Source organism: Panthera uncia, chromosome F1, assembly GCF_023721935.1.
Source record: "Panthera uncia isolate 11264 chromosome F1, Puncia_PCG_1.0, whole genome shotgun sequence".
Lineage (NCBI taxonomy): Eukaryota > Metazoa > Chordata > Mammalia > Carnivora > Felidae > Panthera > Panthera uncia.
The window spans coordinates 21,193,515-21,220,637 of NC_064813.1; the positions used below are offsets into that span (position 1 = coordinate 21,193,515).

General features: G+C 37.9%; 1 protein-coding gene across 1 annotated transcript; it reads right to left on the bottom strand.

The window, feature by feature from the left end:
* Positions 1–5,883: 5,883 nt before the first annotated feature.
* LOC125925213 (uncharacterized) lies at positions 5,884–27,123 on the bottom strand. The gene is made up of 2 exons (XM_049634066.1): positions 25,634–27,123; positions 5,884–6,985 (listed from the first exon to the last, which is right to left on the bottom strand). The coding sequence occupies exon 1, from the start codon at positions 26,693–26,695 to the stop codon at positions 26,039–26,041; it is 657 nt and encodes a 218-aa protein (XP_049490023.1). The 5' UTR covers positions 26,696–27,123; the 3' UTR covers positions 5,884–6,985; positions 25,634–26,038.

The following is a 27,123-nucleotide window of genomic DNA, read 5'->3' on the forward strand; positions in this document are numbered from 1 at the left end:
TTCTTTTTATATGTTGTTGAATTCGATTTGCTAGTATCTTGTTGAGAATTTTTGTATCCATGTTCGTTAGGGATATTGGCTTGTATTTCTTCTTTTTTGTGGAGTCTCTGTCTGGTTTGGGAATCGAGGTAATGCTGGCTTCATAGAATGAGTCCGGAAGCTCTCTTTCCATTTCTGTTTTTTGGAACAGCTTGGAAAGGATAAGTATTAACTCTGCTTTAAATGTCTGGTAGAATTCCCCAGGGAAGGCATCTGGTCCAGGACTCTTATTTGTTGGGAGATTTTTGATAACTGATTCCATTTCTTTCCTAGTTATGGGTCTGTTCAAATTTTCTATTTCTTCCCGTTCGAGTTTTGGTAGTGTGTGGGTGTTTAGGAATTTGTCCATTTCTTCCAGGTTGTCCAGTTTGTTGGCATATAATTTTTCATAGCATTCTCTGATAATTGCTTGTATTTCTGAGGGATTGGTTGCAATAAATCCATTTTCTTTTGTGATTTTATCTATTTTGGTCCTCTCTCTTTTCTTTTTGAGAAGCCTGGCTGGAGGTTTATCAATTTTGTTTATTTTTTCAAAAAACCAACTGTTAGTTTCATTGATCTGTTCTACTGTTTTGTTTTGTTTTGTTTTGTTTTGTTTTTCTATTCTATGTTGTTTATTTATGCTCTGATCTTTATTATTTTTCTTCTTCTGGGTTTGGGGTTTCTTTGCTGTTCTACTTCTAGTTCCTTTAGGAGTGCTGTTAGATTTTGTATTTGGGATTTTTCTTGTTTCTTGAGATAGGCCTGGATTACAATGTATTTTCTCTTAGGACTGCCTTTGCTGCATCCCAAAGGGTTTGGATTATTGTGTTTTCATTTTTATTTGTTTCCATATGTTTTTTAATTTCTTCTTTAATTGCCTGGTTGACCCATTCATTCTTCAGTAGGATATTCTTTAACCTCCATGCATCTGGAGGTTTTCTAAACCTTTTCCTGTGGTTGATTTCAAGTTTCATAGCATTGTGATCTGAACGTATGCATGGTATGATCTCAATTCTTTTATATTTATTGAGGGTAGTTTTGTGACCCAGTATGTGATCTATCTTGGAAAATGTTCCATGTGCACTAGAGAAGAATGTATATTCTGCTGCTTTAGGATGAAAAGTCCTAAATATATCTGTCAAGTCCATCTGGTCCAGTATATCATTCAGGGCCATTGTTTCTTTATTGATTTTCTGTCTAGATGATCTGTCCATTGTCATAAGTGGAGTATTAAAGTCCCTGCAATTACCACATTCTTACCAATAAGATTGCTTATGTTTATGATTAATTGTTTTATATATTTGGGGGCTTCCGTATTCGGTGCATAGACATTTATAATTGTTAGCTCTTCTAACAGTTATAGATCCCATAATGGATAGATCCCATAATTATTATATAATGCCCTTCTTCCTCTCTTGTTACAGGCTTTAGTTTAAAATCTCGTTTTTCTGATATAAGTATGGCTACTTCAGCATTCTTTTGACTTCCAGTAGCATGACAGATGGTTCTCCATCCCCTCACTTTCAATCTGAAGGTGTCCTCTGGTCTAAAATGGGTCTCTTGTAGACAGCAGATAGATGGGTCTTATTTTCCTATCCATTCTGATACCCTATGTCTTTTGATTGGAGAATTTAGTCCATTTACATTCAGTGTTATTATTGAAAGATATGGGTTTAGAGTCTTTGTGTTATCTGTAGGTTTCACACTTGTAGTGATGTCTTTTGTCTTTTGTGGTCCTTGCAACATTTCATTCACAGAGTCCCCCTTGGATCTCTTGTGGGGCTCATTTATTGATGATGAATTCCTTCAGTTTTTGTTTGTTTGGGAAAACCTTTATCTCTCCTTCTATTCTGAATGACAGGATTGCTGGATAAATAATTCTTGGCTGCATATTTTTCCTGTTCATCACATTCAAAATTTCTTGCTACTCCTTTCTGGCCTGCCAAGTTTCAGTAGACAGGTTTGCTACTACCATTATGTGTCTACCCTTATATGTTAAGGCCCATTTATCCCTAGCTGATTTCAGAATTCTCTCTTTATCTTTGTGTTTTGCCAGTTTCACTATGATATGTCATGTAGAAGATTGATACAAATTACGTCTGAAGGGAGTTCTCTGTGCCTGCTGGATTTCAATATTTGTTTCCTTCCCCAGATAGGGGCAGGGAAAAAGAAAGAATAAAAATGGACCAGAGAAACTATACAGCTTAATCCAGAAAGAGAGAATGGAGAATAAAGAAGGATGTGTGGGACATGTATCAAGAGAATGGATTAAATATGTCTGCTTAAACAAACCAACAACCAGAGTAACCAGACTAGAGGAGGGAAGAGATAAGAAGGAGAAAAGGAAGGAAGAATGTATCTATATAATAAGAACTGTCCGAGAATTAAACCAGGCAATGCAACAGTACTGGTCTGGAGGAGGGGCTGCCTGGTTCCTCAGTGTCTATCCAGCTCTAATAGATAAGCAGTTACCAGGTACGGAGGGGTGTGGTTTAGTGTAGGCAGGTCCCACCTCCACTGTGGGCCTTGAGGTCTGATCCCTGAGGCCCTGACTTGGTGGTGGTGGGGAGAAAAATGACAACCCCCCCAGTCTCTCCTCCACAGACCCAGTGTCCCAAACCACTCTATTTGAGCCGTCCTCACTGTGCCATGGGCACAAACAAGGCAGTTTGTCTCGCTCCTCTGACTCCTGTGTCTGGCATTTGGCTGGAATTCAAACTCTTGTTCTGTGCACCCTGGTACTGGGGGAGTGCCACTCCATGCCACCCAGTATGTGGTCCCTGGCTGGCAGGTGCAGGCAGGCAGGCTTTGCCCTGTTCCACAGCTCTCCAGGGAGGGGATCACTTTCTCCCACTGTGGACTGCACCCCTGACCTAGCCACCCACCCAGGGGCTGGCACCCCACCTCCCCAGGTTGCTATCCGGACAGCTGGCCCCAGTCTGGAAAAAGCCTTGTAGTTAGAGATTGGATCATTCTCCATTCTTGTCTGAGGTTTTTCTCTTGTCCAGATACAGTCCTATGCTTCTGCACCGTTTCTTTCTCTTCCCTTTGTCTCTCCGCAGGAGATCCCTCCCCTCCGTTCATTTTATCTCTCCCAGATCGCAATCATGTACCTTTGGCCAGTCAGGTTGTCCTGGTGGGTCGCTGGAAGCCACTGTCTGTTTTCCTCCCAGACTCTCAGAGTTCAAAGTCCTTTGGCTTCAACACTTCTTTGAGAGATGAGGGAAGTTCAGATCCCCCTACTTCTCCATCATGTTGGCCCCCTCCCAAATATTGATGTTAATGTAAAGATTATTTAACAGAATCTAGCAGCTTGTAAAAGGAATAATTCACTGTGACTCAGAGGGGTTTTTCCAAAAAATTTTCATTGTTAGGAAATCAACTATAATTGATATAGCTAAAAGGTCAAAGGAAATAAACCATTTAATCATCACTATAGATGCCAAAAGACATGTGATAAAATTAAACATCCATTACTGATTAAAAATACAATCTTCATAAAACTTGAAGGATAGATTTTTTAACATAATAAAATAAATTTTTTCAAACTCAAAATTCATCATACCTAACAGGGAAACTATATTCATATTCTCACTAACATTAGGAACAAGAAAAGCATGCCCACTACCTTAAGTTATTACCATAACTCTTGAAGAACTGGACAAAGTAATTTGGAAAAAGAAGAGTCATAAAAATTGAAGAATAAGAGATAAAATGTCATTTATTTCAGATGGTAAAATTGTATGTCTGTAAACTCAAGGATATCAACTGATATTCAGCTGTAAATAATAATTAAGATGGCTAGATACAGATTAATTTGCAAATATCAACATCAATAGCTTTCCTACAATGACTTTCTTTATAACCTATTAGAAATATGTAGTAAAAGAAAAGATTTGATTTACAACAGCAACAACAATAAAATATCTAGGAATAAACTTAAATGTGTAAATTATATAATGAAAACTATAGCCAAAGAGACTTTAAATAAAGTTGAATAAATATAGCAATGTATACATCTTTTTTCAGAAAAGAAGGTTTAGTGTTTACTTTCCCTTTTTTAAAATTTTTAAAAATGTTTTTATTTTTATTTTTGAGAGAGAGAGCGTGAGCAGGGGAGGGGCAGAGAGAGAGAGAGGACCAAGGATCTAAAGCAGGCTCTGTGCTGACAGCAGAGAGCCTGATGCAGGGCTTGAATTCACAAAATGTGAGATCATAACCTGAGCCTAAGTTGGATGCTCAACCAACTGAGCCACCCAGGCACCCCTTTGTGTTTACTTTTCTTCAGTTATTTTATAAATGCAATGTAATCCCAATAAAAATACAAATGTGTTTTTTTGAGGGAATAAGACAAGCTTACTGTAAAATTTGTGTAGAAAAATAAAGGTAGGAATAGGTAAATATACAAGTAATAAAGGACTAGCTTTATCAGATATTTACATCAATTCCATAATTACAGTAATTAAAGCTGTACAACATTAGCAAATAAAAAAGATCAGTGAAGGGGCGCCTGGGTGGCTCAGTCGGTTAAGCATCCGACTTCAGCTCAGGTCATGATCTCACGGTCCGTGAGTTCGAGCCCCGCGTCGGGCTCTGGACTGATGGCTCAGAGCCTGGAGCCTGCTTCCGATTCTGTGTCTCCCTCTCTCTCTGCCTCTCCCCTGTTCATGCTCTGTCTCTCTCTGTCTCAAAAATAAATAAAACGTTAAAAATAATTTTTTAAAAGATCAATGAAATGGAGGCATTCAGAAATAGATCCAAAAAGAGAAATTTATATATAATAAGGCAGCCTTTGCAATAAAGGAAAATGGCAAACTATCCAATACATAAGAAAGTGTGGATATCTATTTTGACAATTGTTTTGCTATTTAAAAAAGAAAAAAAATCAACTGTATTCTTACCTAATTCCTTGGATGTTGACAAATCCCAAATATATCAAATATTTAATGTAGATAAAATGAAAAACTAAATTTTCTTATGAAAGTATGAAAGGATTTTAGTGGAGAGGCTTTTCTTCATATTCAAACCATAAAAGACATAGAAAAGTTTGACGAGTACAGATGCATTAAAAACAGTTCTAAACAATGATAACAACTATGTATACACAAAAGTATAACTACAAATATAAGTATGTATGTGTATATTTTATATGTTTGTATGAAAGTATGTATGTATAAATGCCAATATCTATGTGAGATAAAAACTCATTGAGAGCAAGTCTGGCAGGAGCTTCCCCTAAGAAAACCTGGGCCACTCATGACTACACCTGGGGAAGGTAGAAAGGAAGATGGTAAAGCTTATTCTCCCTCCTTCTCTTTCCAGTATCTCCACATGGGGGACTATCCATGAGCCATCACACAGGAGAAGGAGGTAGTAAGAGCTGAAGGAGAGCCAAGTCCCATTCAAAAGCCTCCCCTCCGGTTGTGAAAGTCTGACCCCTAGCTCCAGGGTCCCTGCTGGGGACAAGTAGGCAGTGTCTTAGCTCAGGTTCCTCAGGAAACACTCACTGAAATGGAGAGTTTCACAAAAGCAGTTTACCAAAGAATGTTCTGGGGAACAGAATCCTTAGGTGGCAAAGGGAGTAGTATTGAGCAGAAGGGAGTCATTGAACTGCAGAAAACTCACAGCAAAGGTGTTAGCCACTAACCTTCCCAACAGTTGAGGAAGTATCCTTATACATACATACATACATACATACACACACATATACATACTACATAGATGTGTATATAGAACAATCCCTAGCTTCAACAGATAACTAGTTAAATGACGTTGGCTGAATGATTGTATAAAATAAATAAATAAATAAATAAATAAAACAATTGCGTTTCAATTTCCTTAAAATACAAACAAAAAAATATCTTTATGTATTCTGTCTTTTGGATATAGGAATTTTTCTTACAGTTATATTCACACAGATGAGGAAAATATTTGTGATAGTATATTACTTGCAGCATTGTTTATGATATTAAAAGACTGGAAACGATATCAAGTTTATAAATATGGAACCGACAAAAAACTGATTACAGATTGATAGGACGGAGTACCATTCAGCTGTCTAAAGGAAGTGGTAGGATGTGCTAAGGAATTATTTCCAAGGCATATTTTGTAGTGATAAAAGTGTGGTGCAAAACGGTGGGCATAGTGTTCTCATGTTTGACAAAAATAAAAAGTATTCAAAAAATCAGGTAAGAATATAATAAAAGTAAAGTATAATAAAAGTAAAGAGTATAATAAAAGTAAAGTGAATTTCTGTTGGTCTATCAAAGGTATTTGTCATATGTTTAATCTTATCTCTTAAAAATGTTTCTAACTTTTTCCCTCCCAAATGCTCCCAGAGTTATATTTATTTAGAGTCTACATTTGTAATAATTATTGCTGATTTTAGGCACTCTTTAAATTTAGCCCTTTTCTAATTTCAACTTTACAAATTAATAAATAAATGTCTTAGAATTCCCTATTAAATATAAACTATATAGTTTTTCTTGTATTTATTTATTTATTTTGAGAGAAAGAGAGAGCGAGAGCAGGGGAGGGGCAAAGAGAGAGGGAAAGAGAATCCCAAGCAGACTCCACACTGTCAGCACAGAGCCCAATGCAGGGCTCGAACTCACAAACCAGGAGATCATGACCAGAGCCAAAACCAAGAGGCAGACTTAACTGACTGAGCCACCAGGCACCCTAACTATATAGTTTTTCTTAATCTACATGCATTTTTAAATTCACTCTTTTATTTTCTAATTTGGTTATTTATTTATTCTGGAGGCATCATAGGAATTTTTCAAGCTGAAATAAACTGTACAAAGCATTTTCCATGTGAGGACTCTGGCCCATAGAGATTAAAAGCATTACCAAAGATTTAGCACTACTTAGTACAAGAGGCTGCTAGAATGCCACATACTTCACAGCAAGCAGACAAGGGTTGTCTCTGCTACAAAATAGCCTTTCATCTGGCATGAATTGCCTAAAAATAAATAATGATTTGATGAGAAGACAAATATTAATCATCTACAAATTTATTTTCAGAGATAACATGGCCAAAGCAATCACCCATCATATAGTTTATAGCTGGGCTAAGTAGGGTGATTTTTCCAGTGTGAATATAATATAATATAATATAATATAATATAATATAATATATATAATATAATATAATATATAATAAATATAATATAATACAATACAATACAATACAATACTATTATGTCATGATATAACATCCTGAGAAAAATTAACAAAACTTTTCTAGTAAGCGTTCATTAAATAAATCCTTATTTAAAATTTTTTAAATTTTTTTATGTTTATTTATTTTTGAGAGAGAGAGAGAGACAGAGCATGAGCAGGGGAGGGACAGAGAGAGAAGGAGAAACAGAATCCAAAGCAGGCTTCAGGCTCTGCGCTGTCAGCACAGAGCTTGACACGGGGCTGGAACCCACAAACTGTGAGATCACGACCTGAGCCGAAGTCAGACGCTTGACTGAGCCACCTAGGTACCCCTAAATAAATCCTTATTTTATTATTATTATTTTTTAAAATTTGTTTAATGTTTATTTATTATTGAGAGAGAGAGTGTGTGTGCACGCTCTTGAGAGAGAGAGAAAACACCAGTAGGGGAGTGTCAGAAAGAGAGGGAGACACAGAATCCGAAGCAGGCTTCAGGCTCCGAGCTGTCAGCACAGAGCCCAACGTGGGGCTCAAACCTATGAACCACAAGATCATGACCTAAGCTGAAGTCGGGTGCTTAACCAACTGAGCTACCAGGTACCTGAATAAATCCTTATTTGAATATTCTACTTTTCTTCCCTAAAAGAGTTTATATTTTTGTTTAAATAGGATGTTTAAAAAAATATATCTGTAAAGCTTTCTCTACAAACTTACCAGGGTTATTTCATAATCAACAACAAGAAGCTTTTGCCCTTTTATCTTAGCACATGATAAAGAGTGCAGACTCGGGTGTCACATGGTTCTGGTTAAAATCCCAGTTCTGCCACGTAATGTATGTGTGACAAATGAGGCAGTCGCTCTATGCCTCAGTGTCCTTATCCATAAAATGCATAGGGTAATATTACCTTTCTCTATGAGTTGTTTTAGAAATTAAATAAGTTAATATGAGGAAGCTTATGACAGGACCCATTAGACAGTAAGCCTATGTGAAGGTTAGCTATTATTGTGCAGAGATGTGGCCATGCTCCTGAAATTGTGTAATAACTGGAGAGGTCCCTAGTGGTCCAGATCCTTCCTCTTCACTAAAGATTCATTGAGCACCTATTTGTTTCAATATACTTGCCAACCTTTGGAAAAATGTATTTCTGTGTGAGGATAACCAATTTTGTAGTCTTATCTCCAAAGTATCTGCATTCTTTATCTTTACTGAGTACACTTAGTTATATGGATTGAATTAAGTTTTCAAACGCTTGTGATAAAATTGCTCGGCATTATCTTGATTTCCTTTCTCACCCATGACTGAATTTTAGAAATAGCAAGCTTGGACTGGACATGTAGTTCCTAAACAAGGAAAAACAAAACCCATGACCACTACATTTCTCACTCCACAATCTTAAATGCTTTTTGATCCTATTACCCATAGTCAATTTTAGAACACAGAAATTAAAATACTAAAATAAAAACAAATAAATGATTAAAATTTAAAATATATTTTATATGGCCTTACTCCAAAGTTGATTTACTGTGAAGATAACAAAGTTTAAGCTTCGTTATAAGCTTCAGTGCCCCTCACCACTACAGGCTCCTCCAAAGACACTGAGAGAAGCCCACACTTGTACAGCCTATTGTTGTCTGCTCACAAAAGATTTACGATTAGTACCTACATGAGAAAATTTGACATTCTCAGAAACCTCACCACTCACTACAAAAGAAACTTGATATATTCCCATATTGTATAACAATTCTAGAAAATTTACATGACATTACCAATAATGAGAATCATATACACTAGATATTTAATACAGCAAGAGATTTCCTATAAAAAAGCCTGATGTAATCCTCAAATCAATATTACATATTATGTGGGGCGTCAGGGTGGCTCAGTCAGTTAAGCATCCGACTCTTGATTTCAGCTCAGGTCATGATCTTACAGATGTGAGATGGAGCCCCATGTTGGGCTCCACACTGACAGCACAGAGCCTGCTTGGGACTCTCACTCTCCTTCTCTCTCTGCCCCTCCCCTGCTCACTTGCGTACACATTCTGTCTCTCAAAATAAATATTAAAACATTTTTTAATAAAAAATGACAATAAAATAAAATAAAGAGAAAGAAAGAAAGAAAGAAAGAAAGAAAGAAAGAAAGAAGAAAGAAAGAAAAGAGAGGGAGAGAGGGAGGAAGGGAGAGAGGGAGGGAGGGAGGGAGGGAGGGAGGGAGGGAGGGAGGAAGGAAGGAAGGAAGGGAGGGAGGAAGGGAGGAAGGAAATTTAAAAAATATTACATAGTATGAATTTCCTTGAATCTCTTCCATGCAAGATTCCAGCTGGAAGTATTAGAAGCCACTTCTTAGAGCAGTTGCACCTGTCCCCTAGTCCCATGAATGCACAGAGATGCTGAACACTAAGGACATTAGAACACACGTATAGAGTGCCTCACCCATGGGAGTAAGAGTAAGATGGATTTCTTTTGTGATGAATATTAATGACACCTAAATACATAAATATAAAATCACCTAAGATTTCCAGAGTGTTAATTATGTGCTAAGCACTGTTCTAGGTGTTTTATGATATTAGTGTATTTTTATCCCCACTTACAGAGGACAGAGAAGTTTAGTATTTTTTCAAAAGCTAGACAACAAGAAATTAGCAGAACCTAAATCCAGAACCCAGACTCTTAACCATACAGAGTCCTGCTGCTAGATAGCTTATTTTGAATAGTTGGAAAAACAAATATGTAAATAATTCACTGCTGTGTGGCCTTAGTCCTCCCTGAGGCCCCGTGTTATTGCCAATAGAATAGACTTTTTAAAAAAATTTTTTAAATATGAAATTTCTTGTCAAATTGGTTTCCATACAACACCCAGTGCTCATCCCAACAGGTGCCCTCTTCAATACCCATCACCCACCCACCCCTCCCTCAGAAGACTTTAAAACATGCATCAGTTAGAGCTATTGTGAACATGAAATTATACTCTATCCTATGCCTCACCTCAAATAGATATTCAGTAAATGGTACAAGAACATTTATAATCACACAAGTGCTCATTAAAACACTATAATCCTAACTTCTTTAAATTATTTTTAATTGCTGGACCACAATGAATATTTGATACTGGATATTTTCCTCTATTAACAATTACTAGCATAGAGATGAGTGACAAATCCATGGTAATAATGTTTAAAGTGTCTTCTATTAAACAGTACAAAAGAAGGAATGAGGTTTTATGAAGTAAGTATACAGCTTTCTTTGCCTTCTTACTACATAGCTTCTTACTGCAAAGCTCAAAAGCTTTGTATTAAAGTGGCCACATATAGTGTGTTTCAGTGGTTAATTTATTCATAATACAGTTCAGAGACAAAGATGTGCTATCATTTGCATAAACAGACCCTCTCTGACCAACTTGTATAAGTATTTCATAAAATATACACAGCAATAAAAAAGGACAGATGTTGAATACAATGAAGAAAGAAAAAATAGATACAAGATTTAGCTTAATGTATTAGGTTTCCTTGAAGTTAAATTTTGGGAATGGCTAATAAATGGCCTAGTAAATATTGAATGCACCCATTATATCACTTTACCATTTTTGTTTCTTTTTTTCTAAATTATTTTTTACATAACAACAATTGGTAAGGAAGTTGGGGATGGGCATCTTCTTTAAATAGATTTTTTTCCATTCGCTTCTAAAACAGTTTACATGCATCACTTATAAGTGAAAACAGCTGATTTACAGAGTAAGATTTTGCTTAAATGCCAAATGAAGAATGTAAAAACAGCATTTGCAACTCTTCAAATAATACCAAAATGGAATCAGGTTAAACCACAAAAAGGAGATATGTTCTGAACTGTTGAATGCCATATTGGCCTGTGATCAGCCCAAGGATGGATCTGAGAATAGTTCAAAGTATAAAATTTTAAAAATTAAAATGGAACAGTGGAAATCTAAGGCATGTAAAGTATCCGTGGCTGGGCGCAATAATAATCAGATTGCATTTGAAGTAAAGGATGTCAGAAAGCCTAAACGTATTGCATTTAGATATCTTCTGATAATTCAAAGAAGTCATTTAATTTCATTACCAACTTCTGAGTAGAGGAAGAACTAAGGACTAACATAATATTTGTCCAAAGTTGGACAGTCTCTAAAATTAAATGCTTGTTTCATTAAACTATGTTGGATATAATGATAGGGTCATTAGTATAAAGATTTCAGGGGCACCGGGGTGGCTCAGTTGGTCAAGTGTCTGATTCTTGATTTTGGTTCAGGTCATGATCTCATAGTTTGTGAGTTCAAGCCCCAAATCAGGCTCTGTGCTGACAGTAAGCAGACTTCTTGGGATTCTCTGTCTCCCTCTCTTTGCCCTTCTACCCGCTTGCTCTCTATCTCTCTCAAAATAAATAAACATTAAAATAAAAAAAATTTAAAGGAGATTTCAGTATTTTAGATCACATCAAATTAGGCTATGAAAATAAGGGACACATGATAAGGAGATGAAAGGAAGAAATATAAACATACTGAAAAGAACTGCCTTGTATCAAGGATTAGAAGACAATATTTTGAAAAATGATATGCCAACAAATTGAACAACCTAGAAGAAATGGATAAATTCCTAGAAACATAACTTCTCAAAACTGAATCAGGAAGAAATAGAAACTGTGAATAGACTGATTACCAGAAATTCAGTCAGTAATCAAAAAATTCCCAAAAAACAAAAGTTCAGGGTCAGATAGCTTCACAGGTGAATTCTACTGAACATTTAAAGAGTTAATACCTAGTCTCAAACCATTCCAAAAAATTGAAGAGGAAGGAAAGCTTCCAGTTTCACTTCATGAGGCCAGCATTACCCTGAGACCAAAACCTCATAAACACACTACAAAAAATCTACAGGCCAATATCTCTGAGGAACATTGATGCAAAAATCTCCAATAAAATATTAGCAAACTGAATTCAACAGTATCTTAAACAAATCATTCACCACAATCTGGTGGGACTTAGTCCCAGGATGGTTCAATATTCACAAATCAATATTCATTTGATTCACAAAATCAGCAAAAGAAAGAATAAAAGCCATTATCGTCATTTTAATAGAAATGCAGAAAAAGCATTTGATGAAGTACAACACCATTCACAATAAAAACCCTCAACAAAGTAGATTTAGAGGGAACACACTTCACCATAATAAAGGCCATAGATGAAAAACCTATAACTAACATCATAGTCACTGGTGAAAAACTGAAACCATTTTTTTAAGGTCAGGAACAAGAAAAGGATGTCCACTCAAAGCACTTTCATTTAACATAGTACTGGAAGACCTAGCCACAGCAATCAGGCAAGAAAAAGGAATAAAATGCATCTAGATTTGTAAAGAAGAATTAAAACTTTCACCATTTCCAGATGAAATGGTGAAAGTTTATTATACATATAAAATCCTAAAGATTCCACTAAAAAAACGACTAGAACTGATAAATGAATTCAGTAAAGTCACAGGATACAAAATCAATGTACAGAAATCTGTTGCAGATCTATCTATCTGAAGCAGCAGAAAGATAAATCAAGAAAACAATCCCATTAACAATTGTACCAAAAACAATAAAATACCTGAGAATAAAATTAACCAAAAAGGTGAAAAGGCCTGTACTCTAAAAACTATAAAACACTGATGAAAGAAATTGAAGATGATAAAAACAAATGGAAACATATTCAATGCCCATGGATTGGGAGAACAAATACTGTTAAAATGTCCATACTCCCCAAAGCAGTCCAGAGATTTAATGCAATCCCTAATAATATACCAATAGCACTTTTCACAGAACTAGAACAAACCGTTCTAAAATTCGTAGACTCTGAAAAGCCAAAGCAATCTTGGAAAAGAAAAACAAAGCTGGAGGTATCACAATCCCAGATTTCAAAATACACTACAAAGCTGTAGTAAACAAAATAGTATGGTACTGGGGTGACTGGGTGGCTCAGTCAAGCGACTAACTCTTGATCTCGGCTCAGGTCATGATCTCATGGTTCATGAGTTTAAGCTCCATTTGGGGTTCTGTGCTGACAGCTCAGAGCCTGGAGCCTGCTTCAGATTGTGTCTCCCTCTCTCCCTGCCCCTCCCCTGCTCATGTTCGGTCTCTCTGTCAAAAATAAACATAAAACAAGTATGGTACTGGCACAAAAATAGACACATAGATGAATAGAACAGAATAGACAGCCCAGAAATAAACCCACAATTATACGGTCAGTTAATCTAAAACAAAGGAAGCAAGAATATGCAGTGAGAAAAAAATAGTCGCTTCAGCAAATGATGCTGGGAACTGGAAGGCTACATGCAAAAGAGAAAGGAGACCACTTTCTTACCCCATACACAAAAATAAACTCAAAATGAATTAAACCCTACATGTGAGACCTGAAACCATAAACATCCGAGAAGAAAGCATAGGCAGTAATTTCCTTGACATCAACTGTGAAACATTTTTCTAGATATGTCTTCTTTGACAAGGGAAACAAAAGCAAAAATAAACTAGTGGGACTTTATCAAATAAAAAGCCTCTGCACAGAGAAGCAAACAATCGATAAAACTAAAAGCTAACCTACTGAATGGGAGAAGATAATTGCAAATGTCATATCTGATAAATGGTTAGTATCCAAAATATTTAAAGAACTTATAAAACCCAACACCCCAAAAAACAAATAATCCAATTAAAAACGGGCAGAAGATATGAATGGGTATTTTTCCAAAGAAGACATACAGAGGTACTCCATTGTTTATTGCAGCATTATTTACAAGAGCCAAGATATGGAAGCAACCCAAGTGTCCATCAATAGATGAATGGATGAATAAGGTGTTGTGTGTGTGTGTGTTTGTGTGTGTGTGTTAATCAGTCATAAAAAAAAGAATAAAAACTCTTGCCATTTGCAACAACATGGATGGATCTAGAGGGTATAATGCTAAGTGAAATAAGTCAGTCAGAGAAAGACAAACATCATATGACTTTACCCATGTGTGGAATTTAAGAAACAAAACAAAGTAAGAAAAAAATAGACAAACCAAAAAAAAGACTCTTAACCATAGAGAATAAATCGTTACCAGAGGGGAGGTGGGTAGGGAGATGGGTAAAACAGGTGAGAGGGATAAAGAGAACACTATTGCAATGAGCACTGAGTAATGTATAGAATTGTTGAATCATAATATTGTACACCTGAAACGAATATAACACTGTATGTTAATTATACAGGAATTTTTTAAAATTCCAGTGTATATATATATATATGTCGAATGAGTGCCACCATTCAAGTCCATTATCTTGAAAAATTATCCTTGCATCCCAACAAAGATGCAATTGCCACCTCCCGCCCCCACTCAAAAAAGAAAAAGAAAAGGAATTGCTTCGTATCTATGAAGAAACTAGGCATTCTTAGTATCTAACACAACACAATCTACTGTGTCTTACTTTTGATGATACTCCATTTTTAAATACATTTTTATTAAATTACTTATTTCTTACCATAAAATTAATATGCTTTTGTTTCAAAAATATATAAAGGTAGATTAGCAAAAAAGATAAAAATTAAAATTACCCTCAGTAGCATGACTAAGATAGTTACTCTTCAAACAAACATTAAGTGCCCACTATTTACCAGGTATATAACACTGTCTCTCAAGCCTCATCTCCCAAGGTCTCCTTGACTCCCTGCCTACCAGGCATCCTGGCCTTCTTGCTGTTACTTGAACATTTCTAACAGTGACCATTTTCTCTTCATTACACATATGTATGTAAAAATATAAAAAGGTTAAGAGCTCTTAGAATATAGTGGCAACTCAATACATGAACACTACCAATAGTATTTATTTTATTACTAAATTATTAATTTTTCAGACAAAATGATTCCTTGATTTTATTTGCATTATTTTTGCTTCTTAGTGCAAACTATATTTTCTTATGATTACTAAGCAATTCTTTATTGAATTAGTTGATCATACTTTTACCCATTTGCCTATTGGTATGTTTAGATTTTTTTATTCATTTGTACATGTTCTTTACTTAATAAATACTGTAATTATTTGACAAATAAATTTCCTTAGCATAATTTTTCTTTTAATATTTTTGTTGTGAGCGTTTAAAAATATGTATTCAAAATGATTTTATCTAGTTAAACATTTTTTTCATGTAACCTTTGTCTTTGTCATCACATATTCTTATTCATTTGTTCAAAAAATATTTTAAGCACAGACCATGAATTGGGTACATGTACCCAGTTGGTGTTAGAGATACAGCAGTGAACGGAACAAAGATGGTGCTCTCATGACAAATATATTTGAGAAAGAAGAGACAATAAGAAACTAAGTAAATTTTAAAAATTAGGTTATAAAAAATACAGTGAAAAAAACATGAATATATAATGGAGAAAGTAACTGGGGTACAATTTTTGAGTTGCTAGCTGAGAATAAAAAAATAAACTCAGTCATACAGAGGAAAACCACTCGGGATAAATAACAGCAAATACAAAGGCCTTTGGGCAGCAAAATGTTAGATGCAGTTCAGACACACAAAACCAGTGTGACTTGATCATAGTGAGAAAGAATTTATAGGCCATTGTAAAGAGTTTAGATTTTATTTCAAGAGCAATGAGAAGCTGTTCAGACTTGACAGATGGGACATGATGGTTATCACTGCTTTTAAGACTATATGTTTAAAAACTAAGAATAGTAAAATTGATGTGTGTTCAGCCCAACTGCGTATATGTAGCTATTGGAGGTCATTTAGCAAGAATTCCATAGGTAGGGCAAACTGTAGGGGAAACTGATCAGGACACTATCCCAATCATGCCATCAAGAATCCAGGTTCTTCTTCTCCTTTTTTTTTTTTTTAAAGTTTACTTATTTTTGAGAGAGAGAGAGAGAGAGAGAGAGAGAGAATGAGAAAGAGATACACAATCCAGCCCCAGGCTCTGAGCTGTCAGCACAGAGCCCTGCGTGGGGCTTAAACTCACGAGAGCTGTGAGATCGTGACCAGGGCAGAAGTCGGACACTTAACCGACTGAGCCAACCAGGCTCCCCAAGGACCCAGGTTCTTCTTAACGTTCCTTGCTTATATCATAGATATACTGATCTGTACAAGATGGCCCAAGCAGTTCCAGGCACCACACAGCTAGTGACTCCTGCAGTGTCTGCCATAACCGTTGCATTTTTAAAAGAGCCTTAAAAATGTAGGTACCTTCTATTTGGAGATTCCACCTTTAGGAAATGACTACAAGACGAAGTAAAGATCATCTAATTTTTAAAGTTGATTTCACAAAAGATAGATTCACCCATTTATTCAATACAAGATTTATTGATCACTAGTAGCACTGTTCTAGTCACTATAACCATGAAAAAAAGGAGACACACAGCTATCTTTGTAAACTTGACATATGTGGTGGGGGAGAAAGATAGTAAAAGAAACATTCAAGTAAACTATGTACCGCATGAGATGTCGATTAATGCTAATAAACAATACACCTGTGTGCATTGTAAGCCTGTTAACTCTCATGGAGGATATTAAAGGAAAACAATTTTTGTGTGTGTGGAGGAGCAGTTTGGTTTTTAATATGGTCAAATGAAGAGATCCTGTTGGAAAAGTGGGTTTGAGATTTGGGTTCGATTACAAGGTAGAGATAGAGCTTTAGAAGCAAGCAACTCTGAGGCTCTCTTTGAAGTAATTGGAAAGGAAGCATACTCTGAGACATGAGAATACAGTTTCAACAAAGGGAGAAAGAGGCCTTGTGTGAATACTATCTCTGGATAGGAAAGGGATGAGAGAAGGGATAAATTCTTCAGATGTTTGCAAGAGAATCATTGTCCCTAGGGTACAGAGAGATCTTAGTTAAGAAATGAGTGTCTGACATTATTCAGCCTGCAACATTCAACCTTAAAGATGTTTACCAATGATAATGAATAGTCAGTAAACAAATATGCATTGCCTCCAGCAAACCCATCTTGTGGCTCCTGTGGTGAAGGTTGTTTTCTTATATCACTAAAAATGAAGTGAAACATCTGTGAAGGGAGTAGAATTAATATGTTAACAAATTAAAAAAGGAAAACAGCGAAAATCAAAAGCCCTTGTTTATAGGCTGAGGTTATTTTTTAAAAAATTAATTTTGAGAACAGTTTAAGGTCACAGCAAAATTGGAGCAGAAAGCACAGAGTTCTCATAGACCCCCTCTCCTCACACACGTACAGCCTCCTCCACCACCAACATCCCCCACCAGATGTTGTACCCTTGTTACAACTGATGAACCTACATTAAGACATCCTTATCACCCACGTCCGTAGTTTACATTAGAGTTCACTTTAGGCGATTGAACATTCTATGGGCTTTGATAAATATATAATGAATGACATGACAGGTATCCACCTTTGTAGTATTATACAGAATAGTTTCACTGCCCTTAAAATCCTCTGTGCTCTATCTACTCATCTCTACCTCTCCCTTAACCTCTGGCAACCACTACTCTTTCACTGTTGCCAATTTTTGCCTTTTCAGAATATCATATAATTGGAATCCTAAGTTATGTAACTTTTTTAGATGAGTTTAACTTACTAATATGCATTTCAGTTTTCTCCATGTCTTTTCATGGCTTGATAGCTTACTTCTTTTTAGCACTGAATAATATTCTGTTGACTGGAAGGGAAGTACCTTCCAATTACTGAAGGAAATCTTAGTTCCTCCCAAGTTTTGGCAATTATGGATAAAGCTGCCATAAACATCTGCATGTAGTTGTGGGTGGACATAAGTTTTCAGCTCGATTTGGCAAATATCAAGGAGTGTGATTGCTGGATCATATGGTAAGGGTATGTTTAGTTTTGTAGAAACTGTCAAACTGTCCTCCAGAGTGGCTGTAACATTTTGCATTCCCATCAGCAATATAACAAAGTTTCTGTAGTTCCAGATCCTTGCTAGCTGTTCAGTGTTGTCAGGGGTGTGGATTTTAGCCATTCTAGTTAAGTGTTCAGTGGTAATCTCATTGTTGCTTTAATTTGCATTTCTCTGATGTATACAATGTGGAACATCTTTTCACATGCTTATTGGCCCTCTGAATATCTTCTTTGGTGAGGAATCTGTTCAGGTCTTTTATCCATATTGTGACCTGGTTATTTGTTTTCTTATTATTGACTTTTAAGAGCTCTTTGTGTATTTTGGATAACAGTCCTTTATCAGATGTGTCTTTTAGTAATTATTTTCTCCCAGTCTGTGGTTGTTCTTCTCATTCTCCCCACAGTGTCTTTTGCAGAGAAGTGTTTAATTTTAGTAAAGTCCAGATTATCAATTATTTCTGAGCTCATGGATCATGTCGTTATTTAAAAAGTCATTAACAGGGGCGCCTGGGTGGCTCAGTCGGTTAAGCGTCCGACTTCAGCTCAGGTCACGATCTAGCGGTCCGTGAGTTCCAGCCCCGCATCGGTCTTTGTGCTTACAGCTCAGAGCCTGGAGCCTGCTTCAGAGTCTCGTGTCTCCCTCTCTCTCTGCCCCTCCCCCGTTCATGCTCTGTCTCTCTCTGTCTCAAAAATAAATAAACATTAAAAAAAATTTTTTTAAAGGTTTTAAAAAAAATAAAAAGTCATTAACATAATAGAGCTCATCTAGATTTTCTCCTATGTCTTCTTTTATAGTTTTGCATTTTTTACCTCTATTTTGAGTTAGTTTTTTGTTAGAAATTAAGTCTGTGTCTAAACTCTGTTGTTTTTTCTTGCATGTGGATGTTTAGTTGTTCCAGCATCATTTGGTGACATTGCCATCGCTCCCTTGTTAATGAGTAGTTGACTCTATGGGGCTCTACTCTGGGCTCTGTATTCTAGTCTATTGATCTATCTATTATTTTCCCAATATCACACTGCCTTGATTACTATTGCTACATAGTAAGTTTGGAGGTCCAGTAGTGTTAGTTTTGTGACTTTGTTCTCTTTCTATATTGAGATGGCTAGTCTGGATCTTTTCCCTTTCCATATAATTTTTAGAATCAGTTTGTCTATGTCCACAGAATAACTTGTTGGAATTTTGATTGGGATTGCATTGAATCTATGGATCAAGTTGGGAAGAACTGACTACTTGACAATAATAAGTCTTTTTATCCATGAACACAGAATATTCCTTCATTTATTGTTTTTCATTTTCTTTCATCAAAGTTTTATATTTTTCTTCATATTGATTGTATACATATTTTGTTAGATCCTAGCCTTGCATATCTGGAATAAATTCTACTTGGATCATGGTATATAATTATTTTATATATTGTTGGACTTCATTTGCTAATATTTTGCTGCAAATTTCTGCATTGGTATTCATGACAGATATTGCTTTGTAGTTTTACTTTGTTGTAATGTCTTGTGTGGTTTTGGTATTAAGGTAAAGCAGGCCTTATTGATTGAGTTAGGAAGTATTCCCTCTGTTTCTGTCTTGTGGAAAAGATTGTAGAGAATTAATATAATTTCTCTCTTAAATGTTTGGTAGAAATTGAGTAAATCTATCTTGGCTTAGTGTTTTTTGCTTTGGAAGGTTATTAATTATTGATTCAATTTCTTTAGTAGATATAGACCTATTCATATTGTCTCACTCTTCTTGAGTGAGTTTTGGTAGTGTGTCTGTCAAGGAATTGGTCCATTTCATCTAGGTTTTAAAATTTGTGGTCAGGTCAGAGAGTTGTTCATAGTATTCCTTTATTATCCTTTTAATTTCCATGGGATATCTAGTAATGTCCCCTTTTTCATTTCTAAAATTAGTAATTTGTATCTTCTTTCTTTGTTCTTAAGTCATCCTAGCTAGAAACATTGATTTTATTGATTTTTAAAACAACCAGCTTTTGGTTTCATTGACTTTCTCTGTTGATTTCCAATTTTCAATTTCATTGATTTCTGCTCTAATATCCATTATTCCTTTACTTCTGCTTACTTTGGATTAAATTTTCTCTTCTTTTTAGTTTCCTAAGGTAGAAACTTAGATTATTAATTTTAGATCTTCCTTCTATTGTAATATATGTATTCAATGCTATATATTTCCATTTAAGCACTGCTTTTGCTGAATCTCACAAATTTTAAATTGTATTTTCATCATCATTTAGTTCAAAGTATTTTTATATTTCTCTTTGTATTTCTAATTTGACTCATGCGTTATTTAGAAATATGTTGTGTAACCTTCAAGTATTTGGGGATTTTCCAGTTATCTTTCTATTACTGATTTCTAGTTTAATTCCATTGTGGTCTGAGAGCATCCATTGCATGATTTTTATTATTCTAAATTTGTTAAAGTGTTTCTTTATGGCCCAGAACGCAGTCTATTTTTGTGTATTTTCATGTGACCATGAGAGGAATGTATATCCTGCTATTTTTGGATGAAGAGGTCTATAGATGTCAGTTATATCCAATTGATTGATGATACTTCTGAGTTCAGTTAATGTTCTTACTGATTTTCTATCTATTTTTGATAGAAGAGTGTTAAAGTTTCCAACTGTAATAGTGGATTCATCTATTTCTCCTTGCAGTTCTATCAGTTTTTGCCTCATATATTTTGATGCTGTGTAGTTAGGTACATAGATGTTAAAAATGGTTATACCTTGTTGTAGAACGGACTCCTTTACATTATGTAGTGTGCCTTTTTGTCCATGATAATTTTCCTTGCTCCGAAGTCTGCTTTGTCTGAAATTAATATACCTACTATGGCTTTCTTTTAATTAGATTAGTTTGTATGGTATAGTTTTCTCCATCCCTTTACTTTCAACCTATATGTGTATCTTTATATTTAAGGTGGGTTTTGTAAAAATTATATAGTTTGGTCTCCTTTTATGATCCATCCTGATAATCTCTATCTTTGTTGTTTAAAGATACATTAATTATTGATGTATCTGGATTAATATCTACCATATTTGTTACTGTTTTCTATTTGCTGCCTTTGTTTTGTATTCCTATATTTGTCTTTCACTGTTTTTTCTACTAATTATGATTTTAAGTGATAATTTTATAGGATTCTATTTCCTCTTAACATATCAATTATGCTCTTAAAAATTTTTTTTTAGTAGTTGCCCTAGAATCTGCCATATACATTTACAACTAACCCAACTCCATTTTCTTTTTTTGTTATTTATTTTTGAGAAACAGAAAGTGCAAGTGGGGGAAGGACAGAGAGAGAAGCAGAGAGAGAGAATCCCAAGCAAGCTCCACACTGTCAGCATGGAGCCCAATGTGGGGCTCGAACCCACGAATCATGAGATCATGACCTGGGCTGAAGTTGGATACTTAACCGACTGAGCTACCCAGGCACCCCAACTCCATTTTTAAGTAACAGTATACCATCATGGGTAGTACAAGTACTTTATAATATCAAAACATTCCTAATTTCTCCCTTTCATCCGTTGTATCATTGCTGTCATTCATTTCACTTATACATAAGCTATAATCTTCAAATACATTTTTGTTATTATTTTGAACAAACTATTATCTGTTAGATTAGTTAAGAATAAGAAAAATAAAAGTTTTTATTTTATCCTCATTCCTTCTCTAATGCTCTTTATGTAGATCTGAGTTTCTGACTTACATTATTTTCCTTTTCTCTGGAGAATATCTTTTAACATTTCTTGCAAGGCAGACCTACTGGCCACAAATTCCATTCAATTTTTGAGAAATTTTTTCCTCTTCACTTTTTAAAAAATGTTTATGATATTCATTTTTGAAAGACAGAAAGAGGGGAGGGACAGAGACAGAGGGAGACAGATGATCTGAAGCAGCTCTGCGCTGACAGCAGACAGCCCAATGTGGGGCTTGAACCCATGAGCCAAATCCAAGAGCCATGAAATCATGACCTGAGCCCAAGTCGGACGCTTAACCAACTTGAGTGACTCAGGTGCCCCATTCTTCTTCACTTTTGAAGGATAATTTCCCAGGTTACAGATTTCTAGTTTGGTGATTTTCTGTTTGTTTGTTTTCAACACTTTAAATATTTTACTTCATTCTCTTCTTTCTTGCATGGTTTCTGAGAAGTAGAAAGTAATTCTTATCTTTGTTCGTCTAAATTAAGGTATTTTTTTCCTCTAGCTTCTTTCAAGGCTTTTTCTCTTCTATTTTCTGCAGTTTGAATATAATATGCCTAGGTGTGGTTTTATTAGCACGTTCCTACTTGGTGGGTGTTCTTTGAGTTTCCTGGATCTGTGGCTTAGTGTCTGACATTAATTTGGGGAAAACTTCAGTCAATATTGCTTTAAACATTGTTTCTGTTTCTTTCTGCTCCTTCATATATTCTAATTTTGCATATATTACATTTATTTTTGCAGCTGTCTCACACTTCTTGGATATTGGGGTTTTTTTCAGTATTTTTTTCTCTTTGCTTTTCAGTTTTGAAAACATCTATGACCTATCCTCAAGCTCAGAGATTCTTTCTCAGCCATGTCCAGTCTACCAATAAGCCCATCAAAGGCATTCTTCATTTTTGTTGCAGTGTTTTTAATCTCTAGTATTTTTTTGATTCTTTCTTAGAATTTCCATCTCTCTGCTTATATTGTCTATTTCTGCATATTGTCTACTTTTTAGAAAAAAATGTTTAATATTTATTTTTGAGAGAGCAAGAGAGACAGAGCATGAACAGGGGAGGGGCAGAGAAAGAGGGAGACACAGAATCCAAAGCAGGCTCCAGGCTCTGAGCTGTCAGCATAGAGTCCAGTGTGGGGCTTGAACTCACAGACCATGAGATCACGACCTGAGCTGAAGTCGGACGCTCAACTAACTGAGCCACCCAGGCGCCCCTACTTTTTTTATTAGCAACCTTAGTGTATTCATCATAGTTGTTCAAATTAAGAGTCTGATATTTCCAACATCTCTGTTATCTGAGTCTGGTTCAGATGCTTGTTCTGTCTCCTCAAACTGTGTTTTTTGCCTTTCAGTATGCCTCATAATTTTTTGTTAATGGCTTTATAGTGTGTACCAGGTGAAAGGAACTCTGGTATATATCAGGGTCAGGCAGGGTAAAGATAAGAGTCAGAGGCTAAAAGATTTTATGGGCGCCTGAGCGGCTCATTCGCTTAAGCGGCCAACTTTGGCTCAGGTCATGATCTCGTGCTCAAGCCCCGTGTCGGGCTCTGTGCTGACAGCTCAGAGCCTGGAGCCTGGAGGCTGTTTCAGATTCTGTGTCTCCCTCTCTCTGATCATCCCCTGTTCATGCTCTGTCTCTCTCTGTCTCAAAAATAAATAAACATTAAAAAAAATTAAAAAAAAAAATTTAGCAGTCAAAGGCTTTATCGGGAACTAGGGTCTCAGGCGAGGTTCTGTGACTCAGGGAGAGAGAGAGAGAGAGAGAGAGAGAGAGAGAGAGAGAGAGAGGAGTCAGGGAAGTCGAGCCCAGGTGTGGTGGGGTTTTTAAGCTGCAGCGATTCCGGGTTTAGGTCCAGGTGGGCCTTTTTCCGAATCAGGTGGTGCTGTCGCTCGGTGATTTGTTGACCTCCAATTCGTTCTGGCAGCTACTAGGGGCTTTTCGTTGGGTTGCGCTGGCAAGATGGCCATCCCGTCTACTGTGGTTCCAAGGACATCCTAACATTCCAACCTCTTTTTGGTGATAATGGGCGACGAATCTGATCTGGCTGCTTCCTGCGGGTGTAAGGGTGACGTCATGGTATGTGGGGTCTGAGGTTGGAAGGTGGGAATATGGCCGGACCACCATCTGGTGAAATGCAACCTGGGAAACTTCATGAATTCGTTTTTGTACGAAACAGAGAAAACAAGGTAAGAGCATAAGTATTATACAGGTCTGGGGGAGAGTTGGAGAGATATTTCAGGATTTTCAATAAAGAGCAGGTGGAACAATTGTGTGCATGATGGGGAGAGGAGCACCAGGGCCTTATGTGTAAGGAGATCAGATAGATGGTGCAATGAGAGTACTGTTAGGGGGCAGTGTAGGGTAAGTTTGAGTGCCTCTTTGGTTAGGGTGGCAGCTGATGCAAGTGCTCTGAGGCAGGGTTGCCACCCCTTGATAGTAGGGTCCAGTTGTTTAGAGAGGTAGGCGATAGCTTGTAACTTGGGGCCACATGGTTGGGCTAGGAGCCCTGTCGTAATTCCAGCCCTTTCATCTGTGTATAAGAGGAAAGGCGTTGAAACACTGGGGAGGGAAAGGACCGGTTGAGTGACTAGACATGTGACTATCCGTTGGAAGACCCTTGCTACCCATCCCAGGCTGGAGAGTGGGCCTTGAGGGGTTTCTTTAGCTGCTTTGTATAGGGGGGCTGCATGTACAGCAAAGTTAGGGATCCAGTGCCAGAAGAAGCCCACTAAACCCAGGAAGGAGAGGATTTCATCTGCATTAGTAGGTGGGGACAGGGTCTGGAGGGCTTGGAGACGGTCTTGGGTTAGGGCCTTGGTGGTAGGTGTGAGTGAGACTCCCAGGAATGTGACTGTGCTAGTACAGATTTGGGATTTGTGTGGGGAAACTCGATACCCCAGGTTAGCCAGGAAGTTTAGGATATGGATTGTATCTTGTTTGGTGTGGTTGAAAGAGGTTCCACATACTAGAAGGTCATCTATGTATTGTAGCAGAGTACAGTGACTAGAGAGTGGGGATTTGAGGAGATCCCTGGCCAAGGCTTGCCCAGAGAGATGGGGACTATCATGGAACCCCTGGGGAAGTACCGTCCATGTGAGTTGGCAGGCCAAAGAGGTGACTGGATCTTGCCATGTGAAGGCGAAGAGGAATTGGGATTCAGGATGTAGGGGAATAGTGAAAAAGGCATCTTTGAGTTCAAGCACTGTAAAATGGGTTGTGGATGGGGGAATTTGGGAGAGGAGGGTGTATGGGTTGGGCACTACTGGGTGGATAGGGATTACCACTTCATTGATTATTTGGAGGTCTTGTACTAGTCTATATGAGCCATTAGGCTTTTGTACAGGCAAGATCGGGGTGTTGCTGGGGGAGTGACATGGGATTAGGAGGCCTTCCTTGAGTAGGCGATTGATGATGGGCTTTAGGCCTAGTCGGTGGGTGTGGGAGATTGGGTATTGGGGTCTAGATGGGAATTGCGATGGATTTTTGAGTCTAATGAGGACAGGTTGGCGGTGGGTGGCAATCGTCGGGGTGGACGTATCCCATACAATTGGGTTTACTGGGAGGTCTGGGAGTGGGTTAAGGTTGTGGTCTGTGTTGTCTGTGATAACAGTCAGTAGGAGATGAGTGGGGGAGGGAGAGGGGCAGATAGCTGGTGGGTGTATAGAGGCTCCTAATTTGTTGAGGATGTCTTGGCCCAACAGGGGGACGGGGCAGGTGGGGATGACTAGGAAGGAGTGGGAGAAGTGGAAGCCATCCAGGCAGCAGGTGAGTACCGGTGTGCATGGGGGAATGGAGGGGGTGCCATTTATACCCATGACCGAAATGGAGGATGGCGTGGTGGGGCCAGAGTAGCTCGGCAGGATGGAATAGGTAGCCCCCATGTCCAACAGAAAGGAGATGGACTTACCTGCTACCTGGAGTTTTACCCTGGGCTCAACATGAGTCACTGGAGTTACTGAGTCTTGGCCTCGTCAGTCGTCATCCTCCATCTCCAGCAGATGGAAGGCAGAGTCCAATCGGGGTGAAGCCTCTCCACATGGAGGCGTCGCAAGTCTGTCATTCCTTGGGTTAGAACAATCGGATTTCCAATGGCCCATTTGTTGGCACAATGGTCATGGACTGGTAGGCTTTTGGGATGGGGACACTGATGAGACCAATGGCCTTCTTGGCCACATTTAAAGCAAGGCCCCAGAGGGGGCCATGGTCCAGAGGGCTTTATTGTGACTGGCCTCAGGGCAGCTACCAAGGCTTGGGTCTGTAATTGTACCTTTTGTTGGAGATGGGCCTGTCGCCGTTTTTCTTGAGCTTCCTCTTAGCCATTAAAAACTTTAAAAGCCATCTTTACCAGGTCGGCCATAGGGGTTTGAGGACCATCTTCGGCCTTTTTTAGTTTTTTTTTAATATCAGGGGCTGATTGGGAAATAAAATAGGTGGCCAATACTGTGGCCCCGGCAGGGGTGGTAGGCTCTAGTCTGGTATACTGGGTAAGTGCCTCTGTGAGCCGGCTAAGGAAGGCTGTGGGGTTTTCATTGGGGTCCTGTATTATTTCTTGAAGTTTGTTAAAATTTACTGATTTGTTTGAGGTTGCCCTCATGCCTACTAGTAGGCACAGGATCATCTGGTCCCGGTGCCGGTGACCATTGCCTGCGTGTTGGTAGTTCCAATTGGGGTCGGCTGCTGGGACAGCATTGGCCCCTACAGGCATAGTGGGGTTGGTCATGTGGGTTTGGTCTGCATGTTCTCTGGCTGCGGCCTGGATGCACTCCCTCTCCTCAGGGGTGAGGGTAGAGGTGAGGATTACATGGATGTCATGCCATGTGAGACTGTAGGCTTGGGCAAGGTATTGGAATTCTTTAATGTATTGGGTGGGGTCAGCCGAGAATGACCCTAGCCGCTTTTCAATGGCAGATAAGTCTTGGAGGGAGAAGGGGACGTGAACGCGAACCAGACCTTCAGGTCCTGCCACCATGGAGAGGTAAGATGGCTGCTGGGGTCTGTTCGCTGGGAGGGGCCTGAGCACGAGTTTGGGATGATATGGGAGGCGAGGGCAGGACGGCTGGGGGTTGGGAGTATGGAGGGGGGCAAGGGCCGTTGGGCGGCATGGCTAGATCCTCTAACGGTTGGAGATCGGGGAAGTTGGTGAGGTGGGGTCATTGGGGGGTTGTGGGAGGGCAAGGAGCATGCATGCAGGGGGGCAGGAGGAACATAGGTTGGGGCGAGACCTGAGGTCCCAAAAGGCCATGACGTAGGGTATTTCTTCCCATTTTCCCAGCCGATGGCAGAAATTGTCCAGATCGGTTAAGATTTGGTATTGTAAAGACCCCTTGGGTGGCCATTGAGAATCATTATCTAATTTGTACTGAAGCCAGACTACAGTGAAAAGGCGGATGAGTCGGG